The sequence below is a fragment of the Excalfactoria chinensis genome, chromosome 1 (assembly GCF_039878825.1).
Source record: "Excalfactoria chinensis isolate bCotChi1 chromosome 1, bCotChi1.hap2, whole genome shotgun sequence".
Taxonomy (NCBI): Eukaryota; Metazoa; Chordata; class Aves; order Galliformes; family Phasianidae; genus Excalfactoria; species Excalfactoria chinensis.
In genome coordinates this window covers 126,260,025-126,280,884 of record NC_092825.1, presented here as the reverse complement: position 1 = coordinate 126,280,884, position 20,860 = coordinate 126,260,025, and the positions used below count along the sequence as shown (strand labels likewise).

Sequence of the window (20,860 nt, the reverse complement as noted above, 5' to 3'; positions counted from 1 at the left end):
ATCTCAGTGCTGCACCGAGGGGATCTACTGCCAAGTGAAGCACCTCTATGGCGTAGAGCCGTTTAAATAAACTCCAGCATTCACATCTTAGCCTAATTAAGACCTTGCTCAGCGACCAAGGCGCTGGGCAGCATCTCCACACACATCCAGGGCGGCACGGCCCGAGTTCTGTCTCCCCACCGTGTGGGACTGTCCGAACGCAGCCAGCTCCTCCCGCTCTCTCCCCCGCCTCGCGGCTCTCTGGGCAGTCACTCCGTGTCTCAAACCGGCCCGGGGGGCGTTGCGGGCGGCCCCGAGGAGCCGCACTCGCAGCGATCGGCCGCGGGAGGGTGCTGCGGGCCGCACCTCAGAAGATGTCTGCGGCGTGGTGCTGGTGGCTGCCGGCTCTGCTATGGGGAGTCGCGGGAGGCTACGTGGTGCTCAGCCCGGTGTCCTGGCCGCTGCCCGAGGAGGGGGGAGCGGCCGACGAGCTGCACAGCTCCTCCACCGAGGAGGCTCTGCCCGGCCTGCTGGAAGAGGCGGGCGGCCTCTGGAAGCAGAGCTTCCCGGCCTCGGCGTACCGGGAGGACGCGGCTCTGGGCTCCGGGGCGGCGGCGCGGCGCTCTGAGCAGGGGGCCGCCCCCTCCCGCATGTTCTCGTACCGCCGGCAGCCCGCAGCCCCGCCGGGCCGCGCCGCCATCGCCCGCCGCCTCGCCCGACACGGCGCATGGGGCTTCGTGGCCTCCCGGGCCGCCCACGGAAAGGTACCGCGGGGCGGGGGTGGAGGGCCGGCTGGGGGGGGGATCCGGCTTTAAAGTGTTCCCCTTGGTGTTCCCTGGCACTCAGACCCACTGAGATAGCTTAGGCTGCCTCCTGAAGTCGCCCACAGCCTGCTTAGCTCACTGACCGCTTCACTTAGTCGTGACTTTGTCTTGTTATTTTAAACTTCAGAGAGCTGGGCTGAGCCAGCGAGCGCCTGTGTTAGCGTGAAACAACACACGTTTAACATTGTATCGTTAATTACACGTATACAGCCGCGCACAAAACTACTGTCTGGTTCCACATCAGGTTGTCGGTAATTCTTTCGAGCCCTAAGACTTCAGCGCTGCTGCTTCGTGCACTCGGCAGAACCGCTTGGTAGGACAGCTCCCATACAGACTGCAGTCACCTGGAGGATTGCATAAGGCTGGGGGTTAGGGACCGGGGCTGAACCACAGGGCGGTGGGCATGGAACGGGCTGCACAGGGCTGTGGGCACGACCCTGAGTGCTGGAGTTCATGAGTGTTTGGACACCACTCTGAAATACAGGGTTTAGATTTGGGGCCGTGCTGTATGGAGCCAGGAGCTGGATGCTGATCCTCATGAGTCCCTTCCAACTCAGGATATTCTATGACTCTGTAATATTACTGACAGCTGCTGTAGGTTCCCCCCCATTGTGATGCTTAATAATAAACAGGTATGTTTAGCTTCTAAGTTATACAGCTTCATTAAAGCATCCCTACTAGCATTCATGAGGACCATTTACAAACACTATAAACATTCAAATTCTAGAAGTGTGTACATTAAAAAATGAAAAGCGTGCACTCCAAGTAATAGCATCATCCAGGGTTCTCTTATTAAATGTTCACACTTAATTTGATTTCGCTGTAAAGGATTAGCTGCATTGAATTAATATATTGACTGATAATTATACTGTTTGACATGGAAATGACCATGAAGAAAGAAATATCTGAAGACACTAGGAAGTAGTAATTCAGTAAATATATGTCTCTTGATGACAGCAGAAGATGGGAGACTGAGCAGCTGGGGGTTGCTGTCCTTCCTGCTAGAGCCCTCTGGGAGATGAACAACACTGGGAACTGTCTGTGTGCAGAGATGCTGACGACTTATTTGGGTTTTGCAGATCCAAGGAATGCCCTATGGGAACCTTTTGCCTATCAGTGACGGCCCTGTAAATAACAGCACTGGGATCCCTTTCTTTTATGTGACGCTAAAAGATAACGCAGTGGCAGATCTCCTGAAGGATCCTGTAGCTTCACTGACCCTACCAGAATCGGATGGAAATTTCTGCAGGTAACAGAATTTTATCTGCCAAGTACCGCCCTCAGTGAGAACAAATGCAGACATATACCCTAATGATTCGGTGATTCTATTCAGGATCATTGTTTGGTAGGTGACATTGGTGGTAGGTGGATGGTTGGACTTGTTGATCCTAGATGTCTTTTCCAGTCCTAAGGATTCTATGATTCAATGACTTCAGCTTGGAGGTGTCTCCATGAAATCCAGGTGTTCAAGATCCAGTTATAACTCATAGTGATCTAGTCAATAATGTCTGCAAAGTTTCAAAGGCTGTTGAAGTCAGACTATCACAGAATCATTAAGGTTGGAAAAAACCTCCAAGATCACCCAGCCCAACCAGCAGCCCACCCCCACCATGCCCACTGACCACGTCCCTCAGTGCCACATCCACACGGCTCTTGAACACCTCCAGGGATGGTGACTGCACCACCTCCCCTGGGCAGCCTGTGCCACTGCAGCACTGCTCCTTCTGAGAAGAAATCATTCCTAATAACCAACCTGAACCTCCCCTGGTTCAACTTAAGGCCTTAGCTCTCATCTTACCGTCCTGACACTCTACATGCATAGATCATCAGGTTCAACTGCCAACCCATCACAACCACTAAACCATCATAGAATCACCGAATCACAGAATCACCAAGGTTGGAAAAGACCTGCAAGATCATCCAGTCCAAACATCCACCAATCACCAGCAATCACTGTGTCCTTGTGTGCCATCTCTACTGATACCTGACAGCTCTGGAGGCTCCACTGGCTGTGTTGTAGCTCCCCAGGAGGGAGCTTGGTAAACAACAGTCTTTCATGTAAAGGATGCTGGGTTTGAGATTTACTGATCTACAGTCAGCCCGAGATTTACAGTGAGCTTTCTTTCTTTCTCCCTAACCACGTGAACAATGAGCACAAGCTGAAGTGTTACATGTTAAAATATATGTATGTAAACTCAGAGCTGATAGAGTTTTCCCCACCATGCTTTCCTCTGTGAAAAAGACATATCTGCACCATATGTTTGTTTACAGTCAGGCGTGCAACAAGTGTGGCAGGGTCAGCCTTGTGTGAGGTGTCATTTCCAAAGGCCTCTTTACGTGACAAGGTAGATGACACCAAAACGTGTGTCAGACAGGACTCCATTAACAAAGCAGGTCATAGAGGTTACTGCAGGGAAACAGAATAACTGGGAATTACAGGCTGCCTCAGAAAGAAATGAGATTGTAAGGTCCTCTTTGGGAGAAGAGAGATTTGTCTTAGGAACTGCATCCTTAGCTTACCCATCTGGGGCCGAGTGTCATCTCAGCTTTCAGGCCTGCTATCTGAAGAGAACATGGGAAAAAGGAAGTGAATGGCAAATATAAAGCAAGGCACTGTTCCTCTTGTCTGCATTTGCCTCCAGAATATACTCTTTGTTTTCTTAAGGGTTAGATGGTGGTGAAAATAATCTTTTCTTAGTCCTAAGCATTAAGAGTCATTTCAGGCTAATGTCCCATTCCCAAGGAATGGAAGGCTGCCAGGAAACGACGGCTTCCTCTTGCAATGTAAAGCACCAATACATACTTTCCATCACAATATTTATTAAGGTAATTTATTATTAAGATAATTGATGTTTATTAAGGCTCCAGGAAGACCTCGTTGCATTCTTGCAGTGCTTAAAGGGAGCTTATAAACAGGAAGGAGGCCAGCTCTTTACATGGGCAGATAGTGATAGGACAAGGGGAAATGGTTTTAAACTAAATGAGGGGAGATTTAGATTGGATGTTAGGGGGAAATTCTATACTTAAGGGGCAGTGAAACACTGGCACGACTGCCCAGAGAAGCTGTGGTGCCCTATCCATGGAGGAGCTCAAGGCCAGTCTGGGCAGCCTGAGCTGGTGGGGACTAGGTCTGGCTGGGCTTTGACGTCCTTTCCAACCCAAACCATTCTGTAATTGTATGATAATTCAGCTTTGAATGTTTGAAAAGGTCAACAGAGTGGTAGAGCTAAGACTCTATTACTCCACATTGCTCTGTTGCCTAAAATTATTTCATTAAATATTTTCAATTAATCATTTCAAATTGTAATTAAATTTATCAGTTGTTTCATAAAAGGCTAATGGAGCTTATTCTTGCTTCCTAAGCTCTTTCACTCAATCAAATAATGAGCGAAATATCTAGATCAAGTGCTTAAAAATGTACGGCCAGCTCCATGTCCCAGCAGCAACACAGATGCCCTATTTTCAGAGGCTTGATACTCAGAGGAGCTGCCATTGATGTCAGCTGCTGGTGATGAGCACTTCTGAGAATTACACATGCATTTAGGCACTGGAGTGTGGCCTTTCATCCCTGACTTTAAACATCCACTTTTGAAAGTCTTTGCCTTTTATGTTTTAGAGATGTTGCTTCTTGATTTACCTGCTTGGGAAGCACCAATTCACCAACAAAGGAGAAATGATTCATGATTTATAAAAATATGAAATTCAGATACATCACAACCCTTCAAGAATATTTATTCACTGTCACCTTATCAAGTACCTATTAATTTCCCTAACTAACCACTGGTCTGTTGTTCAGCGTGCTTGTGCTTTGTGCTGCAGCACTCTGGGCACTGCTAACCCCTATTCCAGGATGGCTAAGGCCTCTAATTGCCAGTGGCCACATTTCTACACTTCTTGCTTCCTCTTTCTCTTGCATCAGCTCTGGGATTTGCCTGACCTTGAGTTCAAGCATAAATCTGAAGAAACTTGCAGTAGCTCACCGGGAGCCAGAGGAACACAAAGAAGAGTGGAGGAGAGAAGGTGGGAGGAAATAGGACACTCCCATTTTAGCATGTAACCATACTCTAAATATTGAGCTTGCTACTGAGCAGAGTACAAGGATTCAGAGCCTAATCGCTGCTCCTTGCATTATTTATTTTGTCAGTCCTTTCAGTTTGTTTTTCATTATATCATTGTTGCAACACCACAGCCTTCTGCAGCAACCCAGTACCCCACAGGAAGGCTTCAGCAGCTTCTGCCAGGCTTCTCCTATGGGTACACTGTGCCTGCCAAGGTGTCCAGAGTGGCCGTGTGAGCAGCAGGGAGCATCCTTAGTGAAGGACTTTATGGGGTGACGTAGCAGGCTTCTCTCTCCCCCTTGCTATCTCCCTGTTATCCTGGCACACCTCATATTGCGCTAGATGTTAAGGCAGCATCTATGAGATTTTCTTCAAAAAGGGAAGTACCCTTTATAGATGGTATTAACACCAGAAGTTCTCTCAGTCTAGGACATTATTAATTAATTCCAAAATAATTATGCAAAATAGCTTAAGGAATAATGCTCTACTTGAGGAAGTTCATGTCCTTATATGCCAGCAATGAATTTGGCCTTGTAGTTTGTTTACATGTATAATTTTATTAGAATGTAACTGTAAACCTACTCAAAGTTGTATGACTTAAAATAAAGCTGTTTGACGCTCATAGTCAGTGCTTGTAGGAGTGTTTGGTGCTCTCCTGGAGAATGCTGATGACCTACAGCACACAAAGGGAATCTCTGGCCTTTTGCAAGAAAACATTGCTGTGGTTTTGATAGTCTTCTTGAATCTAATGAGCATCAAGTGGCTTGTGTGCTTGTACATCAGTTTGATATTAAATTTAGTCGTGGATTTCATTTGTTCTGGTTCAGAATATACTCAAGTTTCAAACCTTGACAATAATACCCTCTTTCTGGGTTGTGAAGGGATATAGGGCGGCCTTTTTGGATTTCCAGCCTCAGTACTTAATCATCTGGGAAGAAAGAATTAGACAGTTCAAACTAGACACTGTGCTAGCTTTTAAAATGAAAGAAAGAGAGCTGTGATACACGGTATCACAGTTGCAATACATCGTACTGTTGCAGCTATAGCCTGGATTCCTCATCTCTGACCTAGAGATTTCCATTTCCTAGAGGGACACAGGCTGCTCCTCTCTGCAAAAGCTCTCTGATGGTCAGGCTGCAGGAGTGTTAGTTAGCGGTGACACTGTGTCTGATCTGATGGCAGATAAATGGATAATGGAGGCAAGAAAAATTAAATGGTTCAAGGCTATAAATAGACTACACAGGCATGCCTATTCTGCAGAAAAACTGAAAAGATCGAGTCTTATTCTTACAGATTTCAAAGGGAACAAGACTGGGCCCTATACTAAAGAATAGAGAGGCTATTGTTCTGAATAAATTTCCCAACACACAAGCTGCTCAGAGGATCTCTTTCCATGTAAGATCCTGGACCTGCCTCATTACAGCTGCAGTCTGGAAAACGGGCAATTAATTTTAAACATGTGTTGTCTCCTTGACATCAGGTTCAGCACATTCAAGGGGACCAAATGTAGCTTTCTGACAGGAGGAACAGTTACATGACTGCCATGGGCTGGTTTTCACACAAGAGGAAAAGAAAGAGAAGGGATGAGCTGAGTCCATAGGTTTGTTTCCCTTTGCTGTTAGATTGAGGATGGTGTTTCAAATCCACACTGCAGACTGGGAGTGATTTTGAGTGACCCAGATTCCTCTTCTGATTTATGATGTGCATCAGAGATGGCTCCTTCTGAGCCATTTAGCCTACTGTGTTTCATCTTCTGCTTGAGGTACAACATTGGTGTGAACTAAAGCATCTCCAGCATTTTTAGAGAGCAGCAGGCCACCAGGAGGACTGCTAGAGGAGAGCACTTTGGCAGGTGAGAGTTCCTGTTTTTTGGCTGGTTGTTGGCTTACACGAATTGCTGATTTTATTCCTATTCCTGAGAGAAAGACAGACTGCCTTGGGTGGCACAACCATTGAGGGCTCAGTTGCCAATGTGACATTTATCTGTCTCTCAGCACTGTTGCTGAATCCAAGGATGTACATAACAAAGCAATTTGGCACTGCACCTTCACACAAGGAGAAGACAAAAGCTGAATCCAAGCATCCTTTAGTTTTTCAGAAGTTGAGAACAACCTCGTGGTGTTCTGTGGCACAGACACATTCCTAGTTCTGGTATTTATACTGACCCTTTCCGAGTCATATGCAAATAATTATGTCAGGAGCTGTTCCTGAAAGAAAATAAAACAGCTGTATTTAAAAATTCAGGAAGACATCAAATTAGAAAGTCAAATATGAAACCTACTATCACCATGACCCAATGCACACAATATAGCTCCAAATTACTTTGTTGTTTTTTTTTCTCCTGTATTCTTAAATAACCAGCTTCCCAAAATCCCTGTCTGCTACACCAACATGTGTTTCTCTGACTGTGCTTACAGAAACAGCTGATGCTATGAGTCTGTTTTGGTTTTTTTTTGCTGTGAATTGTCTGTGGTTGAACTATATAAAACCTTCCTGGCTTAGCCATGTAGTTCAACTAAAAAAAATGGTTGTTACGTTCAACAAAGACAGGCAAAGTATCTGACATGACGTAAGAAATTACAATTAAAGCGTTCTAGAAAGAATTCTCTTCTGGGAACAGCAGAACGACTTAAAACATTTAGACAGGTAGACTATGAGCACTGGATCACTTGGATGCAGAGAAGCCATTGTACTCTTCAGCTCCCAAGCCTGACTTCAGGTCCATCATGGAAGACAGCTCTTCTGAAAACCAAGGTCTTTTGAGTGTCTCTGCTGGCTCTCAATCATGGCTGATAAAGAAATTCTTGTCCAAGCCAGAGCAGAGCGAAACTGCCCTACCATATCCAGCTAAAGGCCAGCAACAGCTTTTCAGATTATGAAATTGCTTTCAGCAGAGATTTTCTTTGACGTTCATGCCGTGTGGATTAGCAGCACCAATGCAGTCTTTATGCCTGAGAGACTCCATCAGTTAGTGACGAGCAAATGAAATGAATAAGGAGAATAACTTGCTTCTCAAAATTAATCAGATTTAATAATCAAAATTATATGCACCCTAAAATAATTCCCAAGGGCCATAGCATTTCCTTTGCTTTTTTCATGTAGATTTGAGAAGATAAAAAATTCTATGATGCCATAGTAGCTATTTGGGGCAAGGCAGATAGGGGTCCTATGCAGGAGGACAAAGTGCCTTCCTTGTGTGGATGGAAGCAGATGGGGATCAGCAGTGCCAGCAGAAGGTTCATCCTCAGCCAGTCCTAATGGCATAGATTTGTATGGATGCAGCTACCACTGCAGGACAGTCATAGCCCTTATGCCACACATGAGGTTCTCTAAAGTACCAGGAATAGGAACAGTAGAGCTTTCTTCTTGACTCCCCCTTTCTACAACTGCAGAAAGCTTTTACAGCTTCTTCTCTCTTTTGTTCTGCTCAAGAAGTAGAGGGGTAAAGTTTTCTCCTGGAAGGATGGAAGGTATTGTCTCTTCAGGAGAGAGAAGTAGCTCCTCAGTGCTGGGGAAGAACAGAGAGATTCCTATCTATAGATTCCTGTTTCCTCCACCACTCCCTGGAGCATCACTGAATGCTCCCACCTTCCTGCTGATTCCTTTTTGGGAACACTTGGTAGTCTTTCTCAAGTGCTTCCCATACTCTTCTTTTGCTTTTACTGCTGATCTCTGCCAATCTGTTTTAACTTAGTAATGGACTGTAGAGGCCAAGGATAAAGGTAATACACAGGGAAACCATGTGCCAGGTCATAATCAATCAAAGAAGGGATCTCAAATACAAAAAGGATCCCTAACAAAGTCCCAATACCATCACCTTGTGAACCCATAGAATGACGTCAGCCTGAACCATACATTCATCAGATCTGCACTTAGCTAGTTTTGGTACAGGAACCTTCTAATTATAATCTACAAGGTGGCTTGTGCAGTAAACAGTTTAATGAGTAGGTAGCACTCTTTGCCCTGAACCACTCTTGAACTGTGACTCAGAAAGTGCAGAAGCGGTATGCAGTAAAATAAGTGGGACGTGTTCATCGGCAGAATGCTTCCCATCATTATTGAGAAGCATATTCACTCGGACACTGGTTTGTCCATAGCTCAGCAGAGCTAGCTAAGGAGGAACTCTGAGGCCCAGCTGAACGGAAGCGAATGCAGCTCTCTCTCCAACTTCACGTGTTCAGAGAAGAGAACTGCCCAGGCTGGGTCTAACTCTGCATACCTCGTTTGTTCACCATAAGCAGAGGAACAGAGAAAATCAATTCTTCTCTCTTCACAAACCAGATGAATAATTAAGAGAATGTCTCTTAATGCACCATGTTCTTACAAAGTGCATAAGCTGAATCCTCTTCCATTTTCATCTGGCTTCAGTTAATTTCTGCAAGAAGGTGTATATATTTTATATAAGCATAAATAAATAATCACGTTCCCTATACATTTGTCTTGTTCCACAAGTCATTGCTTTCTCTTCCCTTCAGTTCTTGTCTTATCACAGCCTCCATGAATCCCTCTCCAGGGCTGTAGAAGACCTGATTCTCTGTCCAGGACCTAAGAAGCCATCTATGGTTTCCTTGGCATGGGGACTGTGCTGTCAGCATGCCTTCCCTTCCTATGGCTCTGCCTCCCACACAGCCCCCATCAGCAGTGCACAAATTTTATATAAAGCTGTTCTTGCACTCCTTGTCCTTGAGCCAACCAAGGCAAAAGGAACTCAACGACTGAGAGCTGAATGTGGATTTATTTAGATAGAAGGCAAGAAATAACGAGGGAATGTATGACTCCACATCTATTGTTATGAAGGAGGGATACTTTAGTAAGTATGCTGTTAACTTTATTCTTAACATTCCTTCATTATCTTTAGTAAAATTATAAGCTGTGTCACTGTATCCCCTTACTCTTAAGAAATAAAACCCATGTGTACATAAAGTACAGCAGTAACACCAGTGAAAATTCAAGACCCATTCACAATACAATTAGAAGAGATTTAACTTTTAGGGTTTTTTTTATTCTTCAGAAACTATAAAAGTAATCACACATTACTAGGGAAATCCTATGCCAAAACTGATGCAGAAACAGATTTATCTCAGAATTTGAAGAGCTCCTTTGATTGAAAAAAAGTACTAATGTTAGCGTAAGATTAGAATACAAGGTCAGTGTTCTGAAACAGAAAACCTATGATAAGAGGCAGTGTTAAAAGCAAAGCCAAGCCAAGTACTAATACTAGATTCATATGTGTGGTTATCCTTGTTCAGCACTTCTAAACTTCATCATGCATGTTTTTAACAAACAGTTTGCCTCATTTCCCAGAAAAATAAACTTCTGCCTCTCCAGAACATTGCTCAGTTGTGCAAAATTCAGTATGAATAACTTCTACTGGGAATGGTAGTATTGTGTGTGTCAGTGTGACACCCTGAGAAGAGAGAATAACATACAGAAAACTAAAGACAGAAGGAGGCAGGGAAAAATATACAGCAATAAAAAAGATTCCAGATATAGAGGTACAGTGTGTGGGTTTTGTCATCAGCCACATATGAAGAGTGCTGCTTTTCCTGTAAATCAAGGAAAAGACACATCTGACACCCTACCAGGCAAAGAAATCTCTTAAGAAAGGCAGGTACCATTCACTGCACACCAGCAACAACAAGTCGATTGTCAACTCAAAAATCAGCAAGTACCGAGAGTTAATAATTATTTGCACGAAAAGATCAAATAATTGCCATTTGAGAAGGTATCAAACCTCTTGCTGCTCCTACGTGCAGCCTTATTTATCACCTTGATCACTCTGTGAAATGAAGGCATTCTTTAATATAATCCCTGAAAGCAGCTAACATTTTACCTCAGAGCTGTACCAGACAAAAGCAGTTGCAAATACTCCTCCCTGCTTTCAGCTGATTTATGGCACTGCTGGGCTATGGATAAAATGGTTTCCATATCCAAAAGGTTTTTAGTTTAAAGCAAATGTTTGAACTGCAGTTTTGCTAGTGAGAATTTCCCTTCCATGTTCTTAAGACCCAATGAGTTAAAAGTATAAAAATGCATAGAGTGCCAAGGTGATAGGATGAAAAGTGATGGCCTCAAGGAGCACCGGGGGATGTTCAGGTTGGAAAGAGGGCAAAAAATTATATCAGGAAGAGTGGTGAGGCTATCACTGGAACAGTGGAAGTGGAACAGACTGCCCAGGGAAGTGTTGGAGTCACCATCCATGGAGGTGTTCAATAATATGTGGATGTACTGCAGATAAAGGGGCTGTTGTTTATTGACGTGAACAGAAAGTTTGAGCTTGATTCTTGGTGACTGACTTTCCTCCCACGTGTGGCAGAGGAAAAGGAGCACAAGTGCAGTTTGTCCAGACATCGTTAGGCTGAACACCACCTTCAGAGAACAGCTGCTCCAGCCTGAACAGGATGCTGAAAAAACAGCCTAGAGATGATGTGACTGCAAACAGCTCTTTGGATCTTGGGCTACAGACTGTGCCAAGTGCTCACTGGGCATAGCTGAGTATCAATCAGCCTGTTGTATTTCCTTGCGTATTTCTGTTTGCGGTCCTATCTATAAAAGCAGACACTTTATCCAGTAGGCTACGCAGTCTTTCATAACCATCTGTGAGGAATCTGCAGGTGTTAAATTAGCTGCAGGAGGATGCCCATATGTTTCCTGCATGTGATAGGCACATATTGAGAGTTACAACAAAAAAAGCCATTGCAGATTGCACACAGTTAAGGCTAAAGGGCTCAAGCCGAGATCTTTAAGTAAAACTGCACATAAATGAGATGTAATTTACTGCGCTGCTTCAGATTAAAACGGAGAACAAGAAATTCAATTTCCATTTCCTAAAATAGTTTCCAGGGCTTAAGTTTGTGAGTGGGGGACCCAGTCCTGGGCAATGCTGAGCAGTCTCGGTGTGCTGGCAATGAGCCGTGGGGCTGTTCAGCACATCTCAGGAGCAGGCCTTTGTAGTCATTTCGTGAAACTTTTTAGCAATTTGTCAGTTTACGTATTGATTTATATCACTGTACCGTAAAAGTCAGAGTCAGCGGTTGTGCCGTAGATACTAATGGGAGTTATTTATTATGACTGTATAGAAAGAGCCAAAAAGCAACAAGTACCTTCCCTGTCTCAGTTTGAAGGATTAATGCAGTTAGATATATTTTTTTAATAGACCTTCCTTGTCTCTCTTTCCCTTACTCTTTATTTTTTTTTATTTGTTCTGTGGTGAAGAGCAATGAAAAGCAGTTGAAAAATGGATAAAAATGAACAAGAATTGATTTTCTAGGACAGGCAGAAGGAAAAATGACACACAAATACAAGTATGTGTAGTTATTTTGTAGGCACAGCCATATGTCACCTCACTAATTCTTTTCAGAGTCCTGTATTAGAGTCTGCATGTATGTCTGGAAAACCTGCCACAGGGATCTCTTGGAAAGAGTCCAGTGGAAAGAGTCTACCACAGAGATGGTGAAGGGCCTGGGGCATCTCCCCTATGAAGAAAGGCTAAGTGAACTGGGTCTGTTCAGCCTTGAGAAAAGAAGACTGAGAGGGGACCTGATCCAGGTCTATAAATATCTGAGGTGTGGGGGGCAAAGTGGCGAGGCCAGACTCTTTTCAGCAGTGTGTGGAGACAGAACAATGGCCAGAAACTGGAGCATAGGAAGTTACGCATGAATGTGCACAAGAACTTCTTTACGGTGAGGGTGATGGAGCACTGGAACAGGCTGCCCAGGGGTGTGGTGGAGTCTCCTTCTCTGGAGATATTCAAGACCCACCTGGATGCCTACCTGTGTGACCTGGTGTGGGGAGCCTGCTTTGGTAGGGGGGTTGGACTCGATGATCTCTGGAGGTCCCTTCCAACCCTACGATTTTGTGATTCTGTGATTTTCACATTTTAAAATATATTTATTAAGGCAGTTTTTAAAAGCATACACTAAGACTAAGCAAATGTCTAGAGCGGGGATCTATAACAGGTGAGTATTCTGTCAACAGACCCCCCAGACAGCTGAGGGCAGAAAAGACCTGCAAGGTTTGAGAAATTTTTGCAGTTCTTAATATTTATGCAAAAGCAAATAAAACAAGCTATTACACATGAGCATTTTTCTCTGTGCACAGAAAAAACGTAGTTGATCCGGAGGATCCAAGGTGCGCCAGACTGACACTCACAGGACAGATGGTCACAGTGCCTCCAGAGGAAACGGAATTTGCCAAGCAAGCAATGTTTTCTAGGTCTGTATGTGATATGCATAGAGTGTAGTACAGTCTGCACATTTGAGACAAATACGTAGATGTGGCCATTTGGTATGGAAAAGCTGAGAAGTAACAAGCCTGATTTACTTTGGGGGCAATAAAGTATGTTGAGACTTTGCTGCTTTGAAACCACAGGCAGAGCTTCGCAACCTCCTTTTACCTACTGAGGCAAGTAATGCGGAGACAGTTACTAAATGTTAGATATAAGTAGAACATGTGTTTTGTAATCATGTGGCTCTGAGGAGAGATTCCATGAATATGGCATGCATTTGTTAAGTGGGACACTGCATTTAGTAATTCTTCCTCACAACAGCACAGGAATTGCTCCTAATCCTGACAATAGCCAGAGCTCTGCTTCCTTCCAGGTACCATCCAGAAGCCTATATGCTTCTGTGAGCCCAAACCTAGTGGTTTGGAAACAAGATTATGGATTGTCGGCTTCTCATCTCCTGGAAACTTTGCAACTCGATAGCAAACAATTTGTCCTTCCCAGCACTGCAGTTCTTGACACCTTCAAATGAGCTACACTGGAGAATAAATGAGTGTGCTGTCAGGCTGGGCCTGAGAGAAATATAGGTCTTAAAGGACATAGTGAGTGGTTGCACAAACAGACTGCATAAGAACTACTTCCAAAGCCATAATATTTACAGAACACAGTCTCCAGTCAACAAACACAAAGCACAACCCTGACACCATTCACCTCACATCCAGCGTGTGCCCCACACCCTCAAGTGTGGCCTGTTTTTATCAGAGTAACAGGTATTAAAAGCCCAAACCTCAGTTGGGACACACACCTACAACACAAGCTGTCCTCCAAGCCTTGTCCTGCCCAGTACAGCAAGTACTGTGGAGAAACTGGGATGTGCCGACATCCAGCATGGCCCAGATGCAATGTTCTCTCTGGCCTGCTGGGAAGGATCTGGGTGAACAGGTTTTAACAGGGTGGCATGAACAACAGGGTCAGTCTTGAGAGAATGAGGAAGCTGCAAGAGAAAAGCAGGCAGGACAACTTAATTTTGTACAGGTCTAGGTAGTGGTGGTCCAGCATAGAAGGGTGCACCAAAGGAATGTGATCACAGGATAACTAAACACAGTCCCCCATCATAAAGTCCAGTGCTGCAGACCAGTGCTTCTAAGCAGCTTTTGTTTTTTCAGATGCTCTGTAAGGAATAAACATATACACTGCAGCTGTTCAAAGGACTCCAAGGGGAAAACACACAGGCAGCTGCCTAAATAGCTGGGTGGTCGTGGAGATGAATGTAGTTGACTTCAAGGAAGTGGGCACTGCTGTTAAAGCCAAATTTGGTCAACACCATCAGAGTGCCCCGTCATCCTGGTGGTAGTTAATGGAAAAACGGAGAAGCTGCTCTAGTTGATCGCCTGGAGGTGATGCAGGTGGAGGGCTGAGCTGCACCCTCAGCAGAGCCATAAGCTTCTCCCAGAATTAGGCAGTAAGCCTTCCATACTATCCAATAGATCAGACAGAGATAGCTGTGCTTAAACAAGTGGTCTGGGTGCCTGTAGGACACCAACAAGTCTGCAACAAAATGATTTGCCTGTGGCTGCTCAGGAATTTGTATAGGTTGTAATAATCCCTGCAGCCTTTCCTTGGCCTGAGTGTGGATACTGCATCTCCTGTATATACTGTACGTGGCCTCAAGCCTCTACCCTCCTTTCTTACAAAAAATATAGGCTCACCAAGGGAGGAAGTGGAATCCTGAATAAAACCACAGCCTAAACCATCCTCCATATAAGTCTTTAAGGCCATTGTCTTTGGTGGACCACCAAAAGGAAAGGAGCATCTGGGAACACAGCTCAGTGAAGCAATAACACACCCAGCAGGTGATAAGGTTGCTGCTTGTTTTTGCTCATAACCATGAAAAGAACAAAACAACAACAATAAAAATCACCTGAAGTCTGTCAGCAGCACCCCTGAGATGCCCACAGACAGCTTAGGGGTGGCTGACTGGACAACAGGGAGTTACTGGAACCCCTTCATGAGACTCTACTGGCAGGAGTCCCAGCAGTGGCAAACATGGGGCCAAGGACAAATGGGTGCTGTATTTGCACACAAGCCTTTTCAACAAAATTTGCAGAAATCCGATTACTACAAGAGTTTCCTTTGAAGAGATACAAACACAACCTTGACACACATTCAGAGAATCTCCTCTAGCTGCTTTTTATTTACTTATAAACCAAACCACATTTGTTTGCAACAAATTCTCTGTTCTTCAACAGAGGAAGGAGGTATTCATTGGCTACCTTAAGCTGTAGTTTTAGTCATATTGAGGTGTGGAACACCATAAACATTATTTCAAGGCAGAGCAAAAAAAGATGAATGATGGTGACTGTCAGATCTTGAGTTTCCTTCTGGCCAAGCACACTAGGCTGAAGAAAAAAGCAGACAAAACATATGATTTGGCACATCTTTTAATATATATATTTTCTTTGTCCTTCCAGGCACCCAGTGATAAGAAAGTGGCCTCGTAGCTACGAATGGTTCTTCATGAAAATGAATATTGAGCACGTCTGGCTTCAGAGCTGGTATGGAGGTGTTTCTACCATTGCAGTAGAAGAGTATTTAAAAGCAGTTCCAAGTAAAGCTTGATTGAATGGGCTTTGAGGGAGAGATCTATAGTGTTTCCTTCCTGAACACTATAAAAATTTCACTCTGAATGGTTATTTTACAGTGATATATATACTTTATTTTCAAAAGGCTTCAAAATAGCTCTGTCTTACGTGGAGCAGGGTGAAAATAAACCAACACAGACTTTCAAATTATAAAGGAGACGTAGACACCAGCCCTACCCTGCAATGTAGAAACACGTCATTTCAAACAGGCAATGTATCATCTTGAATGCTTTATATGTTTGTTTAGAGTTTCTTTCTTTCTTTTCTTTGCACGCAGTCACTCACTAACTATGATGTTCTGTTTCACAGAGAAGGCAAACTTGCCTATTCACAACCCTCCATGTATTGTGGAAGTATTATTGCTGCTCAGTCTCTCTGCCTAGAAGTGCTTTCTGCTAAACCTAATAACTGCCCCTTTAGATATTCAAGTTGTTGAAGGATTGTGCTAAAGCTGCTCTCATTTGCTAACTTGTATTTTCCACATGCATTTTTTTTTCCTAATTGCCCTAATTTGATATTTCACCTGGAAACTGAGTAGAAAGGCTCCAAAAACTATTTGTGGGGGAAAAAATGTAAGCTGCTCAAACAACACAACTTCAGTAGCTGGTTAAACATGTAAAGAGCCAAAAAGAAACCAGGCTCACAGGGATGATCCCAATACAACCATAAACATTATCCTAAGAAGAACTGAAGGATTCTCAGCTAGTCTCTTTCTGTTATGAAACATAAAAAGTCTATCAATAGCCCGCAGCCCCCAATTTTTTGTACCCCATCTCCAGCAACCACTTTGTTTTTAACTCGTTTATGCAATGGGCTTCTGTAAAACCTCACCAACTAATCTAGGGGTGGAGCCAGTCCCTTAATTCCCATTTCTTCCCTAAGTTCTAAAGGGCTTGTTCATGATTTATTTATTTATTTATTTATTTAAGAAGTTTGAAGAGAGATATTTCAGACCACAGAATGGCCTGGGTTGAAAAAGACCATAATGATCATCCAGTTTCAACCCCCCTGCTATGTGCAGGGTCGCCAACCACTAGATCATCAAAATACTCATTTTCCTCCTGTGGAAAGTGCAAACTTGTTTACAAATTCACTGTGAATCGGCAGTGAATACGCATCTTATACGATAATCCCCAAAGAGTACAAAGCAGTTTTAATAATCTTCATCCCTTTCCTGAGATGTGCTGGTAATCTTCTGCAATTCCTAATGGTGTGATAGTGAAAAAGGTCCCACGGCTAGCTGGTCACATCATGACACAGTTTGAAAAGGCTGCTTTCCTTGTTATGTTAAGAAAGAGGCAGATTGAGATGGCTTTCTCTGCGTCTCTGGGAGGGAAGCAGAGCCCTTGGCACTAGTCCACACCGAGGCAGGCGTGAGTAGTGTGGGCTTCTCAGAGAGCGACCTGAGCTCTGACAGGTTAATCCCTGGCCAGATCTCCAAGGCAGCTCAGGGAGCTGTGACCACCTGGAAGCCAATTAAGTGTAGCTGAGCTTATTTTGGTTCAGGCATGAAGAACGTAATTCTCTGAACAGATCTGAGCACTGTGCTGTTTTAACTTCCAGGGCTACTTAGATCTTGGCTTCAAGTCTGCAGGCATCACGAATGTTCCTAATATTCTGTAAGAACTGAAGGAAGATGTAGGGGAGAAACTTTCTTTAGACACTTGGTAAGCATTTTTTTTCTTGTCTTACTGCCAGTGAGTCTGCAGATCTCTTGCAGAGGTAATTACACAAGAGGAGGAAGTGTCCTGTCTGAATGTATTTCCCGTATTTTCTTGGCAGATGAGCAGCATCCTCCCATCTCAACTTGTCCCCGAATCTGGTGCTGTGTGGTACTGAATCAAAATGGCAGGTCCAGTACGAATGTATAGAATACCATTCAGTGAAATCATTCTTGATTCGAATAATTTTACCTCGGACATTTTTGTGCACTATGGAATTGACACTTGGTCCACTAGGATTAATGGGACTTTCAAAACAGAGGTCAGTAGGCAGAATCCTTGGCTCTCTAAGGGAATCTCCACAGGTCCAAGCTACACGTTCCCATGCTACTTTAATAACACAATTTATCATCCTTGTTACTGCTATTCCTAGAGAACCTGAACTTCTCTCCTGCTGCCCCCCACAAATGCTGTGTGTAGCACAGTAAGTGAGCAAATACAGTGTTTAAGCAAGCTAAACAGTGATGATTTTGGAAATTTTCACTTCAATCCTTAGGCAGCTTGTTAACAGGGATGTATTATCCATTACTAACACTCTTGCCTTAAAGCAGTAAGGGAGTGTGTCCACAATATTTAGATAAAGAGCTTTGCCTGCTTAAGAAGTGTGTGCTAGAAGAAAGGTTTTGAATTCATAATACTTGCTGTGTCCCTGCACAGTTAGATTAATTGGAGGTATATACTGTGTTATAAATTGACACATTCATCGGTGAGCTTTTCTATACCGACAAGCCTTGAGATTCTTGACAGAAGCTCAAGACACGAAGCAGGAATGTCACGTAAAGTGACAAAAGAGCCTTCATAAAGGAACACTGCTGTAAATCACCTGTTCGCATCTCACGCTTTCTTCTTCCAAGCAATAGCTTCCATTAAAGTTCTTGAAAGTCTACAGAAATTCATCAAAAATACGATGTGCAGACTTTAGAATGGAATTTTCCAGAGCACAAAAAGGGGAAGACAAAGTCGGTGATTTGTTTAACCATGCTTTACATTATTTATTACGCACTACTTCCATTTTTTCCTTCAAGAGGCAAATGTATCAAGTGGTATTGGCCGTCATAGGCCAAATGATGTTTGTAAAAGCTCTTAATTGAAAGTCTTATTAAGATAGCATAATGAGATCAGATTTCCTTGAGACTGTGAAGGGTTTCATCTTGCTTCAGCTTAAGTCAGTAGCAGAACTCCTATTTATTTGTCGTGCTTTGATTATTAGATCAAAAAAGTATTTTTAGAAAGCCTGGATAAGCCCTGGCAAATTCATTAAGTATTTCAGCTGGCTGATATGTAACTTATTGCCACGTGTTCTGTATTTTACTTATTTCTTTAGCTTCCCCAAAAACACTTGTTGTGCAACACCTATTATTTAAAACTTTAACTGGGGTTTTGCAATATTTAAGAGATGCATTTAACCATGTCTGTGTATTTGCTGAGAAGAAGGAAGACAAAGCTCTGAACCCTGAGCTCAAATGCTTTGCTAAACTGTGCACACATCACGCATGCACAGCATTTAAGCACAGCTAGTCTCAACTGCTGTTCTTATTTAACCAAAGAATACTCCATTACTGATGAAATGTTCATCACTTAGCTGGATGAAGTTCCGTATGTTTTTTTTCTGGATGTGTACTGCAATCTGCAATGCGTTTTGATTTCTAAAGATGCTGAATGTTAACAAAATGCCTATCGAGGACAAAATGCAAATAAAAACAGTTTTCAAAGAGGAACTGCAGTTAGTATATCCTTAAGTGTGTGGTATGCGCCCAAGTAGCTTACTATTATTATTGTTATTATTATTATTATTATTACTATTATTGACAGCCATTCAAATTTCTGCTATTTTTCTGTTTTCCTGAACCAAGCTCATTTCTTCCAAAGCACTTCTGGGAACAGAGAATCAGATCTGTCTCGGTGTAGCTTCACATCTCTCTGGGGATGAAGCAGCTGGGCACCTTCTATCTCCCTTTCGTCTTCTCAGTTCTATCAGCTCTGTTTTCAGCGTGGCAATTAATTGTTATTATTAACAACATCCGTTGTTCCTTTCTGTCCAAGGAGACTGAGCCAGCACCTATCAGGTGTGCATTAATGGTGTTCTGGAAGATGCCTCAGTGCTATTTTTTCCACTGCTAGCCTTACTCTTGTAAGTTCTTGTTACAGCTTGTTCTTTTCTGTCTGCTTCCCTCCGGCAAGATTTCTTAAGCCCAGGCTGACAATTTACCTTTTCATTCTGTTTTCCCGCACCATCTCCTTTCAACAAAATTCAAGCTCCTTCACGACAGTCTCTACTTCATTAAAAAAAAAAAAAGAAAGAAAAGAGGCACAGGGAACAGCTTGTGCTTCCTATTTACACCTTATGATCTTTGTTCTGTCATTGGTTGGACTTCATTCTCTGTGAAGCTCGCAACAATAGTTTCCTAACCTGTACCGACCGTAATCAGCATCGTCTTCCTGTTTTCAGTGACTCCATACTCTCCAAAGAACATTCCACACAGACCTTCCTTTCATTTTCACTTACTTACCTCTGTCCCATTTCTGGAGCGATGTCTATTTTGATTACACAAAGTACTTTTCACTTTTTTTTTTTTCCAGAAAATTCTCACTTGAACTACGCTTTTGGGTTCACTAAAAATACTGACATTAGTTTTTCAACCTGCTTTTTGCCAAACACCTTCTGGCTCCTTGCAAATTCTGCTGCTTGCTGTTGTTCAACACTGTCAGTCTCTACCTCCTCTGCTCTGTCACTAACTCCATTCACCATCTCTCATTTAATGTCCTCCAGCGTTTTCCCTCATTTTTTCCTTCATTAACTACTTTGGCAGTTCAGATTTATTCTCCACAACCCCTTACTGCGCTCCATAGATCTGTCCTGACTGTCAGCTTGACTTTGTTACTTTGATCTGGTTCTCACAATGCTCAGTGCCTTTGGACAGAGTCCCAAAACTATACAGCCAAGTATTTGGGGAGAACGCTTGAGCTACTTTGAAGAATAGTTGAGGGTTTAAGTTTTGTGGGTTTTTTAGTGTTTTTGTGTTTTTTTTTTAACTGAATTTATTTTACCACTGACTGGAAGCCAGAACATGGGGCACAATGGCCTTGATGCAGACAGAGCAGAGCAGTCCTGCTGGCACCAAGGGCTTACTGAGCTCAAGGCCTTTGTCCGAGTACACCCTCCTTGGAAAGTAGGCCAGGTGCTGTCAGATCTACAATTATGATTTAGGAAGAAGACAGAGATCTGTCAACACTGTTGGACAGAGTATGTAGCTAACTGTGATGACACGGCGACTGTTGACTTTTCAAAGAAAATCGAATGTGTGAGATGGTTCGAAAAGGATGGTGAAAAGGTGATCCACTTCAGTATCTGGAACAGTACACAGAAGCCTTCGTAGAATCATTAAGGTTGAAAAACACCTCTCAGACCATC

At 43.4% G+C, this 20,860-nt stretch overlaps 1 protein-coding gene across 1 annotated transcript; it reads left to right on the top strand.

The window, feature by feature from the left end:
- The first annotated feature begins 265 nt into the window (after positions 1-265).
- Positions 266-19,166, top strand: CREG2 (cellular repressor of E1A stimulated genes 2). The gene is made up of 4 exons (XM_072356367.1): positions 266-743; positions 1,883-2,052; positions 12,962-13,075; positions 15,557-19,166. The coding sequence occupies exons 1-4, from the start codon at positions 354-356 to the stop codon at positions 15,702-15,704; spliced, it is 822 nt and encodes a 273-aa protein (XP_072212468.1). The 5' UTR covers positions 266-353; the 3' UTR covers positions 15,705-19,166.
- Positions 19,167-20,860: the final 1,694 nt, after the last annotated feature.

What these genes read in the sequence shown, in the direction of transcription:
- CREG2 (XM_072356367.1), top strand. Translation starts at nt 354, where the DNA reads ATGTCTGCGGCGTGGTGCTGGTGGCTGCCGGCTCTGCTATGGGGAGTC. An exon ending in TCGGATGGAAATTTCTGCAG is followed by an intron (nt 2,053 to 12,961) that starts GTAACAGAATTT and finishes CTCTGTGCACAG; the next exon opens with AAAAAACGTAGTTGATCCGG. An exon ending in AAGCAAGCAATGTTTTCTAG is followed by an intron (nt 13,076 to 15,556) that starts GTCTGTATGTGA and finishes TTGTCCTTCCAG; the next exon opens with GCACCCAGTGATAAGAAAGT.